The sequence below is a fragment of the Rhea americana genome, unplaced genomic scaffold, assembly GCF_003343005.1.
Source record: "Rhea americana isolate MKP2758 unplaced genomic scaffold, rheAme1 scaffold_97, whole genome shotgun sequence".
NCBI classification, from domain to species: domain Eukaryota; kingdom Metazoa; phylum Chordata; class Aves; order Rheiformes; family Rheidae; genus Rhea; species Rhea americana.
Window position 1 is genome coordinate 2,127,942 of NW_028187166.1, and position 17,486 is coordinate 2,145,427.

General features: G+C 48.3%; 1 protein-coding gene across 1 annotated transcript in view; it reads right to left on the reverse strand.

The window, feature by feature from the left end:
* Positions 1-4,655: 4,655 nt before the first annotated feature.
* The window catches only part of CFAP77 (cilia and flagella associated protein 77), a 61,590-nt gene continuing 48,759 nt past the window's right edge, over positions 4,656-17,486 (reverse strand). Inside the window, exons 4-6 of the mRNA XM_085325238.1 lie at positions 16,202-16,304; positions 14,500-14,595; positions 4,656-4,829 (exon numbers count right to left, since the gene is read on the reverse strand). Coding sequence (XP_085181364.1) covers positions 4,707-4,829; positions 14,500-14,595; positions 16,202-16,304 — 322 coding nt within the window. The 3' untranslated portion in view covers positions 4,656-4,706. The remainder of the gene's footprint in view (positions 4,830-14,499; positions 14,596-16,201; positions 16,305-17,486) is intronic.

Genomic DNA, 17,486 nt, shown 5'->3' on the forward strand with positions numbered 1-17,486 from the left:
GAAATGCCCCAGATCAGACCCACACTCCGATCTTCCCAAGGCCATGCTGCCAGCCAGGCACCTTGGCCTGAGAGTGCCCACTGGTATGGATAATGTCTATGTGCGAGGGGATCCTGCTTATGTGGAGCCGGTCCTGAGCTTTGGGACAAGCCTCTGGGTTTGCTCATTACCTGCAGTCTCACTGCTGCAGAAAAAAATGCTGTGCAAGGCTTTGGGGTGCAGGGAGGAGGATCTGCTCCTCACCCCCAAGCAGACACTGTGTCGTGGCATCCCCAGGCCTTGGGGACAGAGACTGATCCTCTTAGGCCATACTTGGGAGTTCTCAGCAGCTACAGGTGCACTTGTTACTAGTGTGGCTGATGTTAATTAATACAAAATATTAATATTATTATTAAGTCATTTCAGAGCTAGATTGCCAAAGGCAGAAACCTGCCCCATTTTACCCACATGAGGTGTCCCACTCACATCAGTTCAATGCTCGTTAATTTGAGTTCTGGCTTCAGCAAAGCTGGTGCCCTGCAGGCACAAGCTTCCCTGCCTCAGCCGAGGTGAACGCTGCAGAAATCCTGAGGTGTGTGAGAACGTGTCAGACCCCGAAGGAGGTAACACGACGTGGGCAGATCCTCTCTTGCTGGGGGTGAAAAGGCAGTTCAGGAGTGCTCTGTGCTTCTGTGCGCAAGAGCKGGACTGATGGCAGGGGTGGAAATCCCGAACTATGCTGTGCCTGGGCAGGCTGCTTCCATGTCCCACTGGACAAATGGGCCCAGAATAACTCATCTGTGGCTCCCAGTGTCAGTAGGAATGGGAATTCCTATGTCCACAGAGCACAGGCTGCCCCATGCCTGTCTTTCCATGCAGCACCAGCCCGTTTCCTTCCACCCAAGACCTGCTCTGCAGAGTACTGCTTGTGCAGGGTTTCTTGGTCTCTCAATGTGCCTCATGCTCAAGGAAGGGTCATGGGTCCCTAAGGAGAAGGAGCACATTTGAGGCAGGCTTGACACTGYCCTGCGCTGGTGTCCCAGTCCCACCTGATGCTTATTGTAGAGCTGTGGGAGCTTCCCAGGAAAAGTGAAGCCTGTTGGCCATACCAGTGGCTTTGATGCTCTACAACAGGTAGAGCGTTTTATTACCAGCATAGGGCAGGGCACCCAAAGGTGCTGAGCTCTACTAACATCTTCACAAAATTTGGCTCTTCCAGCTCTCAGCAGCTTGTCATTTTTATACAAACAAATGTAATTGTCTTTAAAACCCATTTTCTGTACGCTTTCTGTTTGTAAGTACACATTGCCAGGAAAAGATCCCTGATTGTGTCTGCATTTCCAGCCATCTCCTCATAAGCTCAAGTCACATCCCAGGGCTGACTCTAGGACTCTGATGCCTTTTGGAGCTGTTGAACATCCCGTCCCCCTGCACGGTTGCTGTTGTGGCAGGGTAAGGCTCTGCCAGCACCAGGTGGGRACATCAGCCCCTGTGGCCACGTGGCGAGTTTGGGCCTGTGGCTGCTGCGGCAGGACTGGCCCTGGCATTCCTGGGCTGGCGGCAGTGAGGCGAGACCAGACTGGGGCTGCACCTGGGGAAAGGCACCTCTGTGCCGGGGCCAGGAGCTGGAGGCAGCAGGCTGCAGCACTGCGGTGGTGGCTGTAGCAAAAGTTATGCTAGAAATGCCTGCAGGCACCACACACCGGTATCCAGATCACAGAGGGTCTGGGTTGGGAAACCCCCTGGAGACTCTGTGGTACTAAATCTAAAGTGACCGCAGTGTTTGCTGGCGAGGCTGTGCCTAGACAGGCGAAGGGGGTGCTTAGCCGTGCTGGGAGCAGGTGGGMTCCTCAGGCAACTGAACGAAGATCTGAACGAGTGAGAGAAGAGCGGAGAGCCCTGGGGTGCGGAGGACGGCAGAAAGAGGAGGGAAGGCTCATCTGGGGGCTGCAGTGGTGGGATCAGAGACAAGTGCAGGGCCTGGTGGTGCGCAACCTGCAGCAGCGTTAAAATCCCATTTACCAGTGGGTGTCACTGCAGGACAAGGAGCGTCCAGGGCGCTGGAGGGTGGCAGGGCTGTGGGGGACAGGGGACAGCAGGCTGCCGGCTGGCCCTGCACGGTGGCAGGGGCCAGGGGCTCTGCAGCCCTGCTCCCCGGGGCCACGGCTCCCTCCAGCATCTGTCTCCGCCAGCAGCTCAGCACTGAGAGGTGGCACGGCCAAGGCAGGAAGGAGGGGAAGGAGACACCTGGTTTTGGGCTTGTTTCTCCCCCTCAGTGACTTTGGCAGTGGGTTGAGAGCAGTGAGGAGCAGAGACCCTGTTGGTAATGGGGTGGCAGGAACCCGCGGTGGCACCAGGGACTGGGCACCTGCTGGGGGACGAGGCCTCAGGGCTCCTGCCTGCTGTAACCCCTTGTGGGGTGGCCGTCTCTGTGCTGGGGCTGTGGTGGGTGCAGATGAGCAGGGAGCAAGTGCCAACATGCTGGATGAGCCAGCCAAGAGCTGTTAGATCTAGGCCACTTGTGGCACGGCTGTGCCCAGGATTTCCCCATCCTGCAGGACAGATCTGTCTGCTACAAGCCCCATGGACYGGTGTCTCCCCATGAACACGCTTTGTTTGACCCAGCTGTTGCTTTTTGGGTTCCTGGTCCCTTCCCTGGCTTCTTGGAGCCATCCCAGCTGGCCGGAGCACACAGGCAGCTGCGGGGCACATCATTAATCCCCTTTTCTCCCCTCCTCATGAAGGCCAGGGTTTGCAGGGTGCTGAGGGTCCATCCATCTCATGAGCTCAGGTGAACCCACAGCATGTGAGGGGTTGGCCACAGTAACATAACTCAATTCCCCTTCGGTGTCCGGCGCTCTGAATTTCTCTGAATCGGCAGCTGTGAATGAGCGTGCTTCACGCCGTGGTTGYTTCTTAGCCCCTTTATAATGAAGTGGGACCCTACTGGAAATGCCTTCTTCTCCCTGCACATCCCCGAGACACAAAAAGTTSCTGCAGGCAGGTGTGGCTGTTGCTGCTGGACACAGGGCTGAATGTGGTTCCTGCTAGGCAGCACGGGAAACCTCTTGCCTGGGTTTCTCACGCACGCACCGCGGCTTGGCTAGAGGAGGTTTATAAATCATGTCATTTTTAGCAAGACAAGATATTTAAGGCCCAGCTTTTTCCCTCCCCAGGGAAGTGGGAAAGGTCTCCTGTTATATTCCACCTTTTCTAGCATGGCAAACCCTACTGTTATCCTCCTAGTTATTTTAGATTGGCTTTATTTAGAGACCTGTACTAAAAGAGAGAAACCCATAACAGGATTTCTCCTCTGCGGAGCAGCTGGTTTCCTGCCTCTCCAGGCTCAGGTGGAGGCAGGTTTGGGYAGGGTGGGATTTGCTGCAGCTGCTGCCCTATATAAAGGGGAGGTTAACCCACAACCTGCCCCTAAGGAGGGGCTGCTGGAAATGCCAGAGCAGTTGGTGCTGAGCCTTGCTTGTCCTGCTGAAGGTAAGAAAAGCTACCTCTGTAGCCTGCTTTGTTCTTGAATTTAGAGCAACCTGCTTGAGTTTTACAAAGGATTCTGCTCTTTAAGGTTCAGGTCTAAAAGTTTGTCTGGTGATAACGTGAGGCACAAGTCCTGGGCTCAGCACTGCTTCCTGAGCCTCTGTGTCCCTTGGCTGCTCATGGACTTGTGTAGGAGGGTGGTGGAGGGCTGGGACTGCACAGAGCAGCAGCACTTACAGCAGGGCCCTGGGATGCTCAGACTGCCCTGGGGTGGGCGCATCTGAGCTGGCTGGGGGAGAAAGGGCTGATGAATGCAAATACTCAAAGCTAACAATAGACTAAGATATATCTGGCACAATCTGAGATATGACAATAGATATGAGAGTTAGGCTACACRGTAGCAATTCATTATTCAGTTAGCAATCTTTGTGATGCACAATTAGAGTAACTGCAGTCATTATCAAGTGGTATTTTCTTAAGGTGGAGCACTTAGCTGGGAGGAGGCTGCTTTGAAGGGGTTAGTACAGCTGAGCCCTGCTTGGGTGGCTGGCACCAGGCTGGTGTTTGGGTGCTGTGCAGTTGAGCTGATGTTGGTGGAGTGTGAGAGTTTGTCCAGCCACTGTTTTGATATGCTCAGTCCTGAATCACCCCATGTTCCAGCAGTTATTCAAGAGTAAATGCAGAATTGTCTGGGGCTATCTTCAAGCAACTGCATGAATTTGCAGTAAGGCCTTAATCTGGCAGAGCACTTAAAGCAGGTGCTTGGATGCTTTCACATAGGCAGCTGGGTAAGTACCTTGCTGCACCAGGCAGTAATGGAAAGCTTAGCTGGCAATCAAATGAGAAGGACTCATAGAGTATGAGATATTATACCTATGGTATCAACTGGGAGATGGTTGCATTTAATACATTTGTTCAGAACAGCYAGTGAAGGGAGACTCTCCTATTTTTCCCTGTGGGGCTATATTGGTGCAAGCACTGCCCTGTTTGCGGCCTGAGCATTGGTATCTTGAATGYGATGAGATTTGAGGTGATCAGAGGGGTGTAAAGTGCTGGTATTCACCYGACACAAAACAGTGAACAAGTTGGGCCAGAACCTTTTTTAAACATATTTGTGATTTATTTGGTTATATAAACATCAGAATAACTTTTCTAAATCTGAAAGAAAAAAACATCATCCATGGCTATTACAGGGGTCTAAAGGCAAAGATGCTCTTCACGCTGCTGTGGTGGAGCCTTCAGCTTGTTGTGTAGATGCCCTGGTGAAGGGGACCGCATCTCACAGGCATTTCTGAACGGTAGACACTGAACGCCTTTTTACGAGCCTCACTGTCTGGAAAAGTACTGAGATGAGGACCAACCTGTAATGAAAAGAGCAGATAAGACCGGTTACAGTGAAGAGCAGTTCAAAGAAAATAGGTTGTAGCACAAAGAGGAAATCATCTGCGGTTTAGTGCAATGGTTTCTGCTCTGTTTTGGAAACATTACTCCAGCTGGTGAAGTTATACAAACCTAACTCATTTAAAATAAGGAGTGACTTTTCTGATTGACTTCAGGATATAATCTCGTTCTGTTCCAGGAACAAGATCTTGTAGTCCCACTATGATTTGTTAGTTATCTGACATTTCCAAGTGCTGGCATCCCTTAAGATAGGCCCTGAAATAAGTGACTTGCTTTCCACAGCAGAGAAGGTGTGTGTGTGTGTGTCTCCCTGGGCTAGCAAGGCAGGGCTCTGAGCTGCTGGGGCTGGGGACACCTTCTGTGACTTGCCCAACAAATACACGAGCAGGCTCTATCCTGGGAGCCATGGATGTGGTGGGGAAGGGATGGAAAAAATACCTGGCAAAAGTCCCTTGGCTGAATTGAGGTCTCAGGAGTCCTGGGCTCGTACAGAGTGTGTGAGCATGTCTTTATGTACAGAGCAGGTTTACTGTGGGGGTAACAGGCTTTACCTGCCCCGGCTCAATCCCTTGTGTTGTGCATCTGCCTTGTGCAGATGAGCAGTGCTTCCTCCCACTCTTTCCCCCTCCTCCCCTCCCTCAGGCAGGATGGATGTCAGCCTGGTTTTGCATATGTAAAAATACACAGCAGTCTTTGCCCTGAAAAGCTTGCTAGTGATCTCATTAATCAAGACAAACAAAGCATATTTAGCTATTCCCCCTCTCGGAGGAAGGCATTCAGGTGCTTAAATATACATTTGAGTGCCTAACTTCAGACAGTTGTTTTTTTGGTTGGTTTTGCTTTCTCACAAGCAGCAGCAGCAGTGACATAACCCCTGTCGGAGAGGGAAACGTGTGGGAGGTAGAAGCAAAGGCTGCCTAAAGAGGTGGGCAGTTTCTGGGGGCCCTGATGGAGTTAGCAGGGAAAATCCCCCAGCTGGGCTGACTCTGACCTGCCATTAAAGATGCAGGAGTCTTCCTCCGACCTGTGTGGAGGCAGAGCTGGGCTTGTTAGAAAAAAATTCACCTCCCGAAACCTCAGGACAGCTGCCTCTTCCACGCATTTCCCATCGTGCTCCCTGCCCAGCAGTGCTGGGAACTGGGCAGGAGGAAATGTCTGGGTTGGGTTGGGCTCAAGCCTTGGGGGAAGAAACCAGCAGTTTATTCATTCCAGTCTTAGTCCAAAGCTCCCAGGTGAGAAATGACCCAGTGATCTACACTGAGGAACAACTGGCTCTGATTAAAACTAGCAGAGCCCTTGAAGTTGTGAGTGATGCCAGTTTCTGCCCTCAGTGTAAGTGGGAAGCACCAGGTGTAAGACAGGGGACAAGTGGTGGTCTAAAAAATGAGATGCCCTCTCATAATGAGGGACACTTGAGAAGCATGGATTACTCCCAGGCCAGTAATTAGAGTCAAGATAAGGGTGTCCTTGGGTCAAAGGTCTTGATATGACAGACTGGTGTAAGAAGCCAATGCCAGAGTGATGAATCCTCATCTCTGATTCTTCTAATTCATATTCTAAATGACGAACCCAATGGTACTTTCTCTAGAGACAGCTGATGATCTTTACTCTGATATGATTCTTGAACTGTTATGGCAGGATTATTTCTGAATCAGATCTAGAGCTTTGACCATAACAGGACAGGAATATACTTTGTGGGCAGAAGCTTGGTTGTTTCCTTGCAGGATGAGGTTGCTGTTATTGCTTTTGATTGCTGATTAGAAGTAATGCTTTGCTGTTGCTCATTGCCTGTTTTATTACCAATTTAAACTGCAGGACACTCCTGCAGCTGGGATGTTGTAACATCAGCCTTTGCCTCAAACAGTCAAAAGGACAATAACAAACTTATCACTCCTAAAACTTAAATAAGTGCTCGGGAGCTATTTTTATTTTGGTTTCTCCGTTAAGATAATATTTGAGATTGGAAGAATGGAAAGGATTACTGGCCAAACATTGTGTGCAATACCTGCTCTGTACTCTGAGCACCCTTGGGTGATGGGTAAGGTTGGTTTCTTCAAAGGTAAATGAGCAGCTCTGGGGATGGCAAAATCTTTAATTGCTATAGCTGAATGAAATAGCTTGCTATGGTTTGCAGGAGGTGTTGGGAATAAACCCATTAAAAGGACCTGGGCAAGTAATAAGCCGCAGCAGGCTTTCCTCCTGCCGGGGGAAGACCTGCATGCAGCTGCCGAGATGCCGCTGCTTTAGCTGCTCCCTTCTGCGTGCTCGGAGGTGGCTTCCCCTCCTTGCACGATATTTCATTTTAACAACAAAGCTGCCCTGAGCCTCGGCCTCGTTTTTCCATCATCCATCTGATTGAATCCTTTTAGTGGGTGACAAAACACTTCCTTGAGCTCTCTTTACAGGAAACCAATCTCRATTCCTTTTTTTCCAAAACCTCCCTCATTTACTGAAGTCTAACAACTCCAGGCCCTTTTAAGTCCTCTCYCCATTTTTTTTCTCCCCCAAACAGCACAAAAGTGTCATGTTTGCAGACTTCTGGGGTGTGTGGGGGGGTTAAAATACACAGTACAGGAGCCGAGTACCTGCGCACCCGCCCTGCGCATCCCCGCGCAGACAAAACCACACGCGTGCACGCACATCGAGATGCAAATTATTTCTGCGAAGCTATCACTTGTAAAGCTTGACAGAAAATAATGAGAAACACTAAATCTTTTATAAGGTCAACACTCAAGCAGCTGTCAAACAAGAAAAGAATTTAGCGAAAGAGCCGCAAAAACTTCCATCGCCTCATTAAATCCAACAGGGCCGGGGCCTGGCGTGGCGAGAAGGCACCAGGGCGCCTCCGTTTTGTGTCAGTAATTTGCGGCGGAGGAAGAGGGAAGACGAAACAGCCAGCGCCGAAGGGGCCTAGGGGGAGGCTGGGGAATCGTTAGTGCGCCAGGAGCGGCCTCGGCTCCTAATTGGAAGCATTGGGCATTATCAACGGAGGATTTGCCTCGGCTCCCTGACAGCTATCTAGGCCTGGAATGATAGCCCACTTGTCAGTGTAAAAGACCATTAAAAACAAACCATTTTGATTTAATTGGAGGCGGTGCGCTGGGGGCCCAGGTGAGGCGCTTCATCAGCCGATGTTGGCTGCTGATGCCTTTTTCCCCCTGTATTGATGGCTTTTTTCCCCCCTCCCCTCCCTTTCAAAAACTGTCTAGGAAAGAGAAAGAGGTACTGAAAGATCCTTCACAGCTGCATCGAGAGCTGCTTTCAATAGGGTTGTCAACAAATGCCATGACAAGTTAGAGGCAGGCAGGTATTTTTAAAACAGACGTTATCCTGTCCAAGACGAGCCGCGCTTGGAGGTGTCTTGCATTACCAGGGTTACAAATGCTGTGGCTTTTCCAGGCGGCAGCATGCTTAACCTCATCAATGAACGGGGCCTACTCGCGCTCTCCACCATCCCAACTCCAAGGACGTAGGCAAACACGGGGCAAAGGAGTCTGGGGCAGGCGGTCCTTATTTGCTTCAAGAGCGCAATGATATCAAAAAGTGCTCATTTTTTGGCTGCTGTATTTAATACCCCATTGGGATCTAGTAGTATTTTTTGCTTCCTGAAGATAAGGGCCATCGTTTTCTAAAATTCACAGGTTGCTTGGGCTGGGCAATGGTGTGAGTGAAGGAGAATTTTCCCACTCAAGCCACAACCCAGCTACGTTGCTCTTCGACAAATGTGCTGGAATCGACCCAAGCAGGTAACTAACCTGAAAGGTGAGACGGCCTGTGTGGTTTTACCCTACCGTGCTGGGAGGATTTGATCGTGAGCCTGCATGAGGAAGCATTGCRGGCTCTGCAGAGTCCTCGCTGCAACAGCCACAAGCCCTTAGGTCGCTGCCTTGGTGCATCACACAGATGCTAGAAGTGATGAGTTTATGTGGATTTGGAGTCCCACACTGGTGCTTTGCTTTAGGGGTCAGAACTGAATGTCTCCTCTCTCTCCTTTTTAAACAGGTCCAAAAGGCCTTTTAATGCTCTGTTTTACTGGTGTCAATCAGGAGATGTTAGACAGTAGTGAAAATGCCAGAGGATCTGATAAGTGGCCATGTCACTGGGCAGAAGGGTGCATTAAGGGCTGTAGAGGATGGGGTAAGGATGACTGAGAGGCTCTTAACTGTTCTGGGTATCCGCAAAGGATTGCAGGGAAGACTGGACCATGGAAATACCTTGCTGCAGTATGAGCAATCATACTGCTAGAAGTTTCATCTCTTAAGCAAAATGAGAAAACTGTTTTTTTTTCTTTTTTTCTTTCTTTTTTTTTTAAGTACTAGTGATTAGAGCCTGCATTAGTTACAGAATTGCAGTGACAGCAATGTGGGAGGTGAAATCTCTGCTGTTGTCCCAGTGGAGCTGTGGAGGTGCTATACCTGAAGATAGCTGGGTCTCTGCTGCCTGAGACCTTAATACAACCACAGTGTTGTATTTTCTTTTTGTATTGTGCCTGTTGTAAACTGGACACCAGTTAAGGCCAATTGTGCTTGTTTGGACTGCTGTCATTAGACTGTGACCCACCAATGCATTTCACATGGGCTGCTGAATGGCCACCAGGTGACACTGACCCTTGGTCAGCCAAAACTGCAGCTGAAGCAAGGTTTGATGTGGTACCAGAGTGATGGAAAGCTCTCACACTCATGTCTTTATTCTTTAAAAATTATCCAGGCCCCAGRTGACAAGTTTTATAGCATTCTGCTGATATGAAGTTTTGCTGTCCTCCTGAAAGCTGTGAGGATAAATGCTATAGCTGAAAAGCTAGCCCACTGTGTGCTATGTGTATCAAACATGGGTTATTTAAGCGCAGTCTATGGCTTTTCTGACAAGACAACAATTGCAAGATTACATGAGCTGTGCTTGTCAGTTCAGCACTTTAGACAAAAATAGAGGTAAGGCATTAAAAAAAAATGTGGAACACTTCTGTGTGTATGTGTTAAACCTCAACTGTTAATTCTGATGAAGGATCAGGCTGCGAGCAGATATCGGATCCCTGGTGAGAATCAAATTCTGGAGCCCAGAATTTTGCTGCAAAGTTTATACAGTGGGGATTCCTCTAATTACTTTCTCTGGAAATTTACCTGACAGAGCTTTCCCAGGTAATGCAAGGCGTACGTGGGAGAGCCGCTCATGCGTTGACAGAGCCTTTGATTTTGTGCCAGGTTGCAAATTAAGTCTTTTGCCAAGGTACCCGAACACTTGCTCGTCAATTGCTTATCGCTTATTCATATCGTGCATCGAGTGCAGCTCGTTTCATCTGCTCGGGAAGGCAGCGTGTGTTGACAAAAGTGTTGTCCAGAGTTGCYGCATTTTCTTTCCTTCCCTCTATTTGGTCAAGTAAACAAGGATATTTCTCCCTGGAAAGCACCTTGAATGTCTGCACAAGTTGGAATTCTCTAATGAGCAAGGAAAAAAAATGTAGTGTGCTAGTGACATGTGGTTTAAGTAGATATTTTGATGCACGGGCAAATTCTGTCTTGTGTTGKTGCCATAAAGTGCTTTCACCAAAACGTACTGCCATTCTGGACTGAACAGACGGTTCCCAGATAATCTGTCCTGGAGCGGTTGTTGTTGACTCACCGGTTTGCATTATCACCATCAAATATTCAGATAAAGGTAGGATAAGTYGCACGCTGTACTTGCACCCTGCAGGCAGCAAGGCTGCAGGGATGCTACACTTCAGCAGCAATGTCTTTCCAAGAATTGGTGGACACCAGGGGACCATTCTGCCCAGCAAGGGATGTGGGGATGAGATCCTGCGAGCTATGAGATAGGGATGCTTATTTGTGTCTGTGTTGGTTGCCTGAGCTTTTGTAACATCCAGGGAATGCAGTTCTGTGCCAGCAGGTAACAGCAAGGGATGGGAGCCCTATGCCTTGCTGTGAGCATTTGGGGTAGGCATCTGGTGCTGTGCCCACAGCTGCTGGGTGATGTGGGCTCTGCTCTTACTTTCTGGTATCTAGTTAGCATGGGGCTCCCTCCCCTGCTAGGGTGCCTGAGCAGGCAGATGCCCGGTGAAGACTTCGTGCAAAATCTTAACTCTGTTACCAAAACCTGTGACTATGGTAGATGACTCATGGCACTGCAGATGGCAGGGCAGAGGCTTTCTTGGGGTAAAAGGCCTTCCTGGGGATGACTGAGGAAGGGGAGGGCAGTAGAAATGCTTCACTGAGGTGAGTAAGGGGTTAAGTCCTGGGCTTTGTAAAACAATAAAATAAAAACACTTCAATTCAGCAACTTTCACTAATGAACCACTTGCCAGGACATGACTGGCTCCCCGTGACCCGTTTGTCTCGGTGAGCCGGGGGAGCCCAGGAGACCATGAACCAGGTTAGTCTTCCAGAGCGAGACGCAAAGCAGGAACGATTGCTTGGCGTGGGAGAGCCTGTAAATCACACTGTTAGCTTAATAGCGTGGGCTATTATTCTAAAGCAGTGGGGCTGAAACCTAAATCCAAATGAAAATATAGTCAATTTGTCCATATTTTAGCGACTGAATGACTATGTAATGTCACACAGGCCTGGCAACACAGAGAAAAGGCAGAGGCAATTAGCGGGGAGGGCAAAGCCCCTTTGTTTTCTTCATTTTGGCTTCTTCTATAAGCCCTAGCAYGATGCCAGGTGATGGTCTTGCCAGACCCTACTGGAAAGCCCAGTTTGAGCCAGTAAAGACAGGCAAGCCCAGTTTTTGCAGCTATATGTGAGGAGCCAGGTTAAAAATAGAGAGCAAATTCTCCTTTCTGTTGTTGTTATTTTATCTTGTTTCCCTGCTGACCACTGCTGTGAATTACAAACATTGCCTTAGCAAGGAGCTCTGCACCACTCCCCCAAACAGGGGGAAAGGCACCAGACAATAAGGACGAATGGTTCAAGGACATGTTGCACCCCTGTGCTCTGCACCTGCTTCAGGCCGCAACCTCTCCCCTTGAGCACTGGAGCTGTGCAGCTGGCACAGCTCTGTTTCCCCAAACTGTTGATTCATTGTTTGCCTTCCTTGGGTACTAACCAAACAAGAAAAAATATCTGTCAGTCTCTCTGTTCACCCCCAGTTCAGAAAAGTCAATAACTTAGATACCGTAACTTCAGCATAATTCCCCTGGAAACTATTTGTTTCAGTCCAGACCTTGTTGCTTGGACTGAGGTGTCTAACTTTTCTGTGATGTCACTCTACAGCTCCCTACCACCAGAGGAACTTCCAGGACGGATGGGCTTCTAGTAGAGAAAAATAAAATAACTTGTCAGACCTAGTAATAGAGACTCCCATCTTTTGGTGGTGATAGGGAAGTTTAGCAGGGGTAGTGGGAAGCCTGAGAAAGGAGAGTGGCTTTAAGGAGCCTTGCAGTTCAAAGCAACTCCCTCAAGAACATCTACATGTGGCTCTGCCACTTCATGTGTAACCTGGTACTATTGAAAGCTGCTTCTAGCCTTCAGTCTGTATACTGGATGAGAGCAGAGGGCCTGAGACCTGTACTTCACTGTTAATTGTGCCTTATACAAATTAAAGGTGGTGGTTTGGTAAACTGGTTAAAGTAAACAGTGTGAAAAACTGTCCTGCCCTGGCAATGGAGTCTGTTTTAAAGCCATGGGGTAGTTATCCATCACTGAAGAAGTGCCTAGGAAAGAGTTTCATAAGGATAGAAATGCTACAAGAACCAATTTTGTCACCATACTTTGAAGTGTTTMTTTTTGTCACACTTCTGGAGTGTGATGGAGTGACTGCTACACTCTGGCTGTGCTTGGTGGAAGGGTTGGACCAATTTGTTGTCTTTCAAGGCCATTCCATCACTGCCTACTGAGGACTCAGCTTTATAAGGAGACAGACTAAGGCACAGCTTGGAGGCTATCAAGTGGCTTGGGAAGCCATCAGCTTTCCTTAGGTCATCACTGCTCTTAACAGGGCAAACCCTTACGGATGTGCAAGAAAACTTAATTTTCTATGGAGGAAGCCATGCTCTGAAGCCCAACTGAGCAGTGAATTTCCTGATCCAAGTTCTAATATGGGTGTGTCTGTAAAATCGGCATCTGGGGCAAGGCAAACTTTCCAGGTTAACCTAATGAGGAAGAGTACAGAAAATATGTAAATGAGATTGTCCTCCTGCCCTTTCTACTTCTGAAGAGGAAGGAGAGAGGAAGGAGAAAAGGCAGGGAGGAGAGAGGAAGACTCAGGAACTGGGTGTGAGACCTGCAGGTGGGGAGGAACCCAACTGCAGTCACAGATGAAACAGAAGGGAAAGCATGGAGAAGCAAAACAGGCTGAAAAATGAATAGTGATGGAAAGGTCTGGGGTGAGAGGAGCTCTAAAGAGGAGGCTTGCCCCAGTATCTCGTGTGACTTGCACAATCTGTTTAACAGCGATTGGTCATGTTCCTTCCCTGACACTAGCTGCAGCAGCAGCTCTGTGCTGACAGGCAGCCGGGATAAATGATTACTGACATATGCTAATCGGACAGTCTTAGACAGGACATAAGAAGAATACATCAAGGTGGTGCAAAACACATTTCTTGATTGAAACTCTCCAACTTGTTCAAGTACATTAGCTTCAGGAAGTCACAAGCCCTCTTTGTTTTAAACTACAGTTAAAAATCAACAGTGTGCAAAAAGAAAAAAAAAATAACCTCATCAGAACAAGGGCCTTGGTGGAGGCTGAGAGGCTCTTTGCAGTGGTATCTATCAATGCCAGATATGATTTTAGCCTTGTAAACTCCCTGCAGGGTTTCAGGGCTCTCAGACTTTCTGGTGTCTCCTTTCCATTCTCTCTGCCTCTTTTCCCTTCCTTCCTAAAATGCCCCCTAGCTCTTCACTTGAAGTGTCCCTGTAATTTACACCACAAACAAAGCTAATGGGATTCAAACAAGTACCCCAGAGCCCAGCAGGAGGCATGGATGAATTTGGGGAGCTGTTTAGATCTCATTGCCAGAATAAGAAACCTTCACCTTGACTCTTGCTTGGATCAATTAAAGGAGGTGTCACATACATCTGTAACCTGGCTGGACCCTCCACTTGGTCTCTGAATATTGTAGATCAGGTAGTGCAGAGAGGTAACGAGCTCAGGCTTTCTGGAAATCTTATTCTGAGGGGAAAATGCTTCTTGAAACACATTAATCTGCTGTGTCTTGAATTAGTTATGGTGAGAGATGATAGGCTGGGAGGCTGCACAGTCACAGGTGTGACTGTCCTGCTCATTCAGGGCAGCTGTGGGAAGGCTGGGTGCTGACATGCCAGTAGAGAGCAAAGACTGCTGAGCACTGATGGGGTGGTATGAAAAGAGGCTTCTAATCTGGTGAAGCTCATGGAAATGCACACAAGTTAGAAAACAAGTCATTAAACCCATCATCTGTGCAACTGCTGCCTATCTTCCAGGTCCTAGAGCTCTGTCAAAAAAAAAAAAAAAAAAAAAAAAAAAAATCCCACCCTGAAGTCCAAGAAGGGATGATATCTGAATATGTCCAGTGCAGAAGCATTGTAGAGTCTGGATCTCTCACACTGAGCTCTGAGGCAAGAGCCTCATATCTATCTTCAGCATGTGTTTAGGGTATAATTGGGGCATGTGGACAAGGTTAGGGGGTATCTCCACRTTTGGACAAGTACTCCATACCTTCTCCAAGTGGGGCAAGTGCCAGAAGGACTCCTCTTTTGCAGGTAGTGGGTGTTTTCGGAGCAATGTGGTGCGAGTTTCGTAAGCTTTGCCTTTCTGTAACAAGATAAACAAGGAAGGTCTGAAAAGGCCACAAAGCTCTGTCCATCAGGCCAGGGCTATGAAACATAATGACGCTGGGACAAATCAGGCAAAAAGTCCCTTTGGACCAATGATAGTGTTTCTTTAGGAAAATGTGACACTGCTTCCCTGATCYGGCTCATCTTTCATATCCATATGGCTAATACTGATTTCTAGAACACAGTGGTGAGGAGAGCATGAATGCCTGCTATCTGTGTGCCTGTTTTATACAGCAGTGAGGTGACTGCTGCCCACAGGAAACCTTGTGCTCAAGCTAGAGTGGTGGGCCATCGCCAGCTGTGGAAGTCCTTCCCGCTGCCCTCACTGCAGGAAGAAATTCCCAGTTGTCCATTGGGTGTTGCTCTTCCAACTAATTGCAGCTTGTAGTGCTTGTTACTCCCAGCACGATCCAGTGCAGGTACTGGGTGACTATTCTGGCCTGCTTGTGAAACCCTGGAGGATTTGTTTGCTGTGTGGTCTAGGGGATAGGTTTGTGTTGCTTAATTCAGTAATTGGTGGCTGCAGGCTTCAGAAATGTGATGGAGGGAATTTAGATATTAAAAGCATCAGATATTAATAGATCAGGTAGGGATGCATTTTTCCAACATCCTAGACTCGTGCATTCATAAAATAGCTGCTAATTAAGAACACTATATTCTTGTGCTTTGACTATAAAGCATACTTTGAGATGGCAGTAAGCCCATTGAAATTGGTCATTACCATATTAGCTCAACTCTTCTTTGAGCCATTAACTAATAAACCCGTCGTTGGCTGCTTTTAAATGTTATTACAGTATTGCTATGTTTCACGGCACAGAGTTTCCCTCTAATAACTGCGTGGGTGCTAGTGGCAGTCACGCCATGCCAAGATCAGGGCTGGTGTTGGTCCTTTGAATGCTTGCCACCTGCTCTGTTGTTTTGTCCTTTGTCATCCGTAACCTGAGCAGAGCTGATGTTCTCCTAAGGACTGTTTGTGAGGCTCCTGCAGCGAGGAAGGCATTAAATGCCTAAGATAATTTGAAGCCTAATTCTTTATTATGACAGGGACTTTTAGAATTGTTGCAATGCAAAGAGGCATGGCTGAAAATGAGAATCAGAGCCTTCATTTATATTGATATAAGGTGTTTAGCTGGGTACACTGAGACTAGAGGCATATTGATACAGACAGATGCTTAATGATAGCTAGATAGGTATCTTAGCTCCTGGGTGTATCCTTAGAAACAAAATTCTCTCTCTCTCTCTCTCTCTCTTTTTTTTTTTTTTAAACAACTTTTCCATTTGTCTCTAGGTCACTTTCAGGCACAACACGTTGTGGTTTGCACATCTGGTGTTTGCTCCCACAGCATCACTCTGCTGGACATGCTCTGGCCAGAGCTGGGCTCATCTCAGCTTGGAAGCAGCTGATTTTTAGTTATGTTCTGCCAACTTTCTAGTAGTTAGGGAAAACAGTTTCTCAGCTGAGCTYCCTCCCTGTGGCCAGGAGACATCCATCCTTTGTAGGGTAGAACAGTGGGCATTTGTGCCAGGTTGCAGAGCCCCTGCCTGGGGCAAAGCAAGGAAGAGAACAGCTGGAGAGTTATCACCTTTTTCTTTTCCTCTTGCTGGATCACTGTTGTTGCCCTCTGCTGCTCCATCCACAGCTCCTTGTACTTGTGATGGAGGAGATCAAAAAAGGGAGTGGAAGGCCTAGGAAACATTAAAAAGACAACAGCCAGGGTTAATACCTTGTTTTATCTCTCCGTGCTGATTCCTCTCTCTGCTCCTGATGGAAAATGTGACCATTCACAACATGGATAAAACCTTGAAATGGGAAAGTCTGCCTAAAGCAAGAATCAACCCCCAATTTCTTTGCAGTTTGCAATGCACCACAAATTGCACGTGCTTGYGGTATCCTGCGGCAGGACCACCCCAGGGCAATCTCCAGACTAGACACCAACAACCTCTCTGCACACTGCTTTGCAGGAGCCACATCGCCACCTCTGCCCAAGCCCACAACGCAATGGAGCGAGTGCAGAGTGCCGCAGGCTGTGGCTCAGCCCTGCATCCTGTCGCAGCTCCAGGTTCCCCAGGTAGTGCCTGACTGTGGGGAATGAAAGCACCAATGGGGGCAATGTCTTGAAGTGAGCTTGGCCTTTGCATCACCATCCTGGAGCTCAGAGCAGCAACTTTGGCTCTGACCAGTTGTAAATAGTCCTGTTGGGTCCTTATACTAGTGGATGTAAAGTATGCTCTGCTAAAATAGCACTGTTTTTGCTATTTCACTGCTATGTTATTCCAAAAAGCTAAATCAGATGCAATGATGGATTGGGCAAGAGGGATAAGTGCAGTCTTAAGCAATCTGGGCAGATGGAAACCAACTCAGTGCAAATGAGGTCAGGTGTCTGAAGCAGATAGTGCAGTTGAACTKCTGAGCCCGAGCCTATGTGGATTTGCCCCTTGAAACAGGGCACCTGGGAGCATCCCAGCCAGGAGGGGACAGCAGCAGGGAGCAGCAGCTGATGAGTGTGGTTCTAGAGAAATGGCCAAAATAAGAAAGTAGTTGCTTGTTGGGCAGCATCCAAGTTAGCTGCCCTGAGCTGGTGTTAGCCTGATCAGCTTGTGGCAGAGCTGCAGCTTGGACTTCTYGTGCCTTACACCTAGAAAGTGAGGATGCTTTAGCTTCCTCAGCCACGATGGAARGCAGAAGTGGCAATGGTAGCAATGGAGCAGCCACAGTCTTGCCATGAGGGCAGTATATCACTTGTTACTGTGGTGGTGGTGCTATTTTTTTTCCCAGCAGTGAACATTTGAACTCCTGAAGGTGATGGAGGACCTCCAGCTTAATTTTTATCAATTCTTGTCCTTGCACATCTTCCCGAGGAGGGACTT